Consider the following 1,583-nt stretch of genomic DNA (forward strand, 5'->3'; position numbering starts at 1 on the left):
GGCAGAGCGGCGACCGGTGCTACCCCCCCCGGGGGTCGGGCCGCGCTCCGCTGGGGGACTCTATTACCGGTGACAACCCCGGCCCAGGCATCGAGTTCCGGCTCTCAGCCGTGCCGGCGAGGCACGGCCGCTCTCCCCGGCGACTTACCGGCCACGCACCCCTGAAGGCACCGGGGTATCCTTTGAGGTGGAATGCGTGGAATTCCCTAACACACAGCTTCTCCCGCCCTGTTACTTGTCCTTGCAGGCTCCGTAGTCATGCAGTTGTCCCGTCTAGGAAATTCTCATCACCTTTGAGCTCTCAGCGAAACCAATTCATCCCTAAAAAAAAAAAAAAAAAAAAAAAAATAAAATCAACATCTGCCCGCAAAAAAAAATTACAGGTAATTCCTGTAATTTGCATTATTTCCTTTGAAAAGCTGGTTTTGGTCGTTGTGGATTTGTCCTAAACCGGGTTACGGGAGAGAGAAGAGCTGCTAAAAATTTCACGCCTATAAAAAGGCAAAATAATAATTTCAAACTTCAGCCAGACACCTAGCCGTTCCTATTCTAGTCTGCTCCGCGCAACCATGCTGGGGAAATCTGCAGTAGTTGGGCTCCAGTGCACCCGTCTGCTTTCATGATGCAAATGGAGCAGCATAAAGAAGCCGAAATGCGGAGCAGTTCTGCCCCCCTTTTCTAACGCAAACACCCGCCTCCCATCCTGCCCCCAAAACCCAGACTGTAGGATATCAAGACCTGAAAATTCATACGAATTGTGCTGCGCCGATTTCAATTACGCTCTTCCAACAGTCCCAGTGGGTTGTTAAACCATTACAAAATCGCAAAGCTTGGGAGAACTCCGGGGTGCCTTACAGCGCTGCGTAACGGAGCTGTCAGGGCAGACGTCTGAAAGGAAACTCCGCAGGCAACGCCGGCCTTTGCACGAAGCCCTCGTGTGCGATTCTGCGAGGCCGCTGCGAGTCCTGTGGGTTTTACAGGTTCAGCACGAATGCAGACTTCAAGCTCTTCAAAAAAATAGAACTTAATTAAAAATTTAATTAATTTCATGCACCTCGGATGTTCAAAATGACTTTGAAAAATTAGGAAATAGTTGAGAATCGGTATGTGAAATTCAGTAAAGATGCGGTACAAAGTCACATCTAGAAAGGAAAAAAAAAAAAAAAACAACAAAATGAGCAGAAACGGGTTCCAATATCAAACAGTAAGATTTAGGTTAGATCTGAGGGACTTTCTTCCCCCGCAACGTGTCGGTAGAGTTCCTAAGGGAATACCCACTGCTGGGGGCCCTCAGGAGGTCGGTCACCGTGCACCAGGGACGGCTTCGGTGCCTGTGACCCTGCCAGGGCGCAGAGGGGACCGGGATAAGCCGCCCAGGCCCGTGTCCGCTGCCTCCAGCCGTGAACCGCGCTGCAAAGGCGCCCACAGCCCCGCGCGCCTGGGCCGCGTCCCAGCGCCATGACACCCCACGGGGCAGGACACCGGCCTGCGCGGCACCTGCCCTCCCTCACACCCCGCCGCGCACCGGTGCGGTATTTCTCCGTGGCGTTATTTCCCGGTGGCGGTGCCTCCTCGGCACCTCC

At 53.3% G+C, this 1,583-nt stretch overlaps 1 protein-coding gene across 1 annotated transcript in view; it reads right to left on the reverse strand.

The window, feature by feature from the left end:
* Positions 1–1,460, reverse strand: part of LOC103899276 (ankyrin repeat domain-containing protein 40) — a 9,167-nt gene extending 7,707 nt beyond the window's left edge. The window contains exon 1 of the mRNA XM_019472168.1: positions 1,279–1,460. Within this exon, the coding sequence (XP_019327713.1) occupies positions 1,279–1,460 (182 nt within the window). The remainder of the gene's footprint in view (positions 1–1,278) is intronic.
* Between the last annotated feature and the right edge of the window lie 123 nt (positions 1,461–1,583).

The sequence above is a fragment of the Aptenodytes forsteri genome, unplaced genomic scaffold (assembly GCF_000699145.1).
Source record: "Aptenodytes forsteri isolate BGI_AS27 unplaced genomic scaffold, ASM69914v1 Scaffold563, whole genome shotgun sequence".
NCBI classification, from domain to species: Eukaryota; Metazoa; Chordata; class Aves; order Sphenisciformes; family Spheniscidae; genus Aptenodytes; species Aptenodytes forsteri.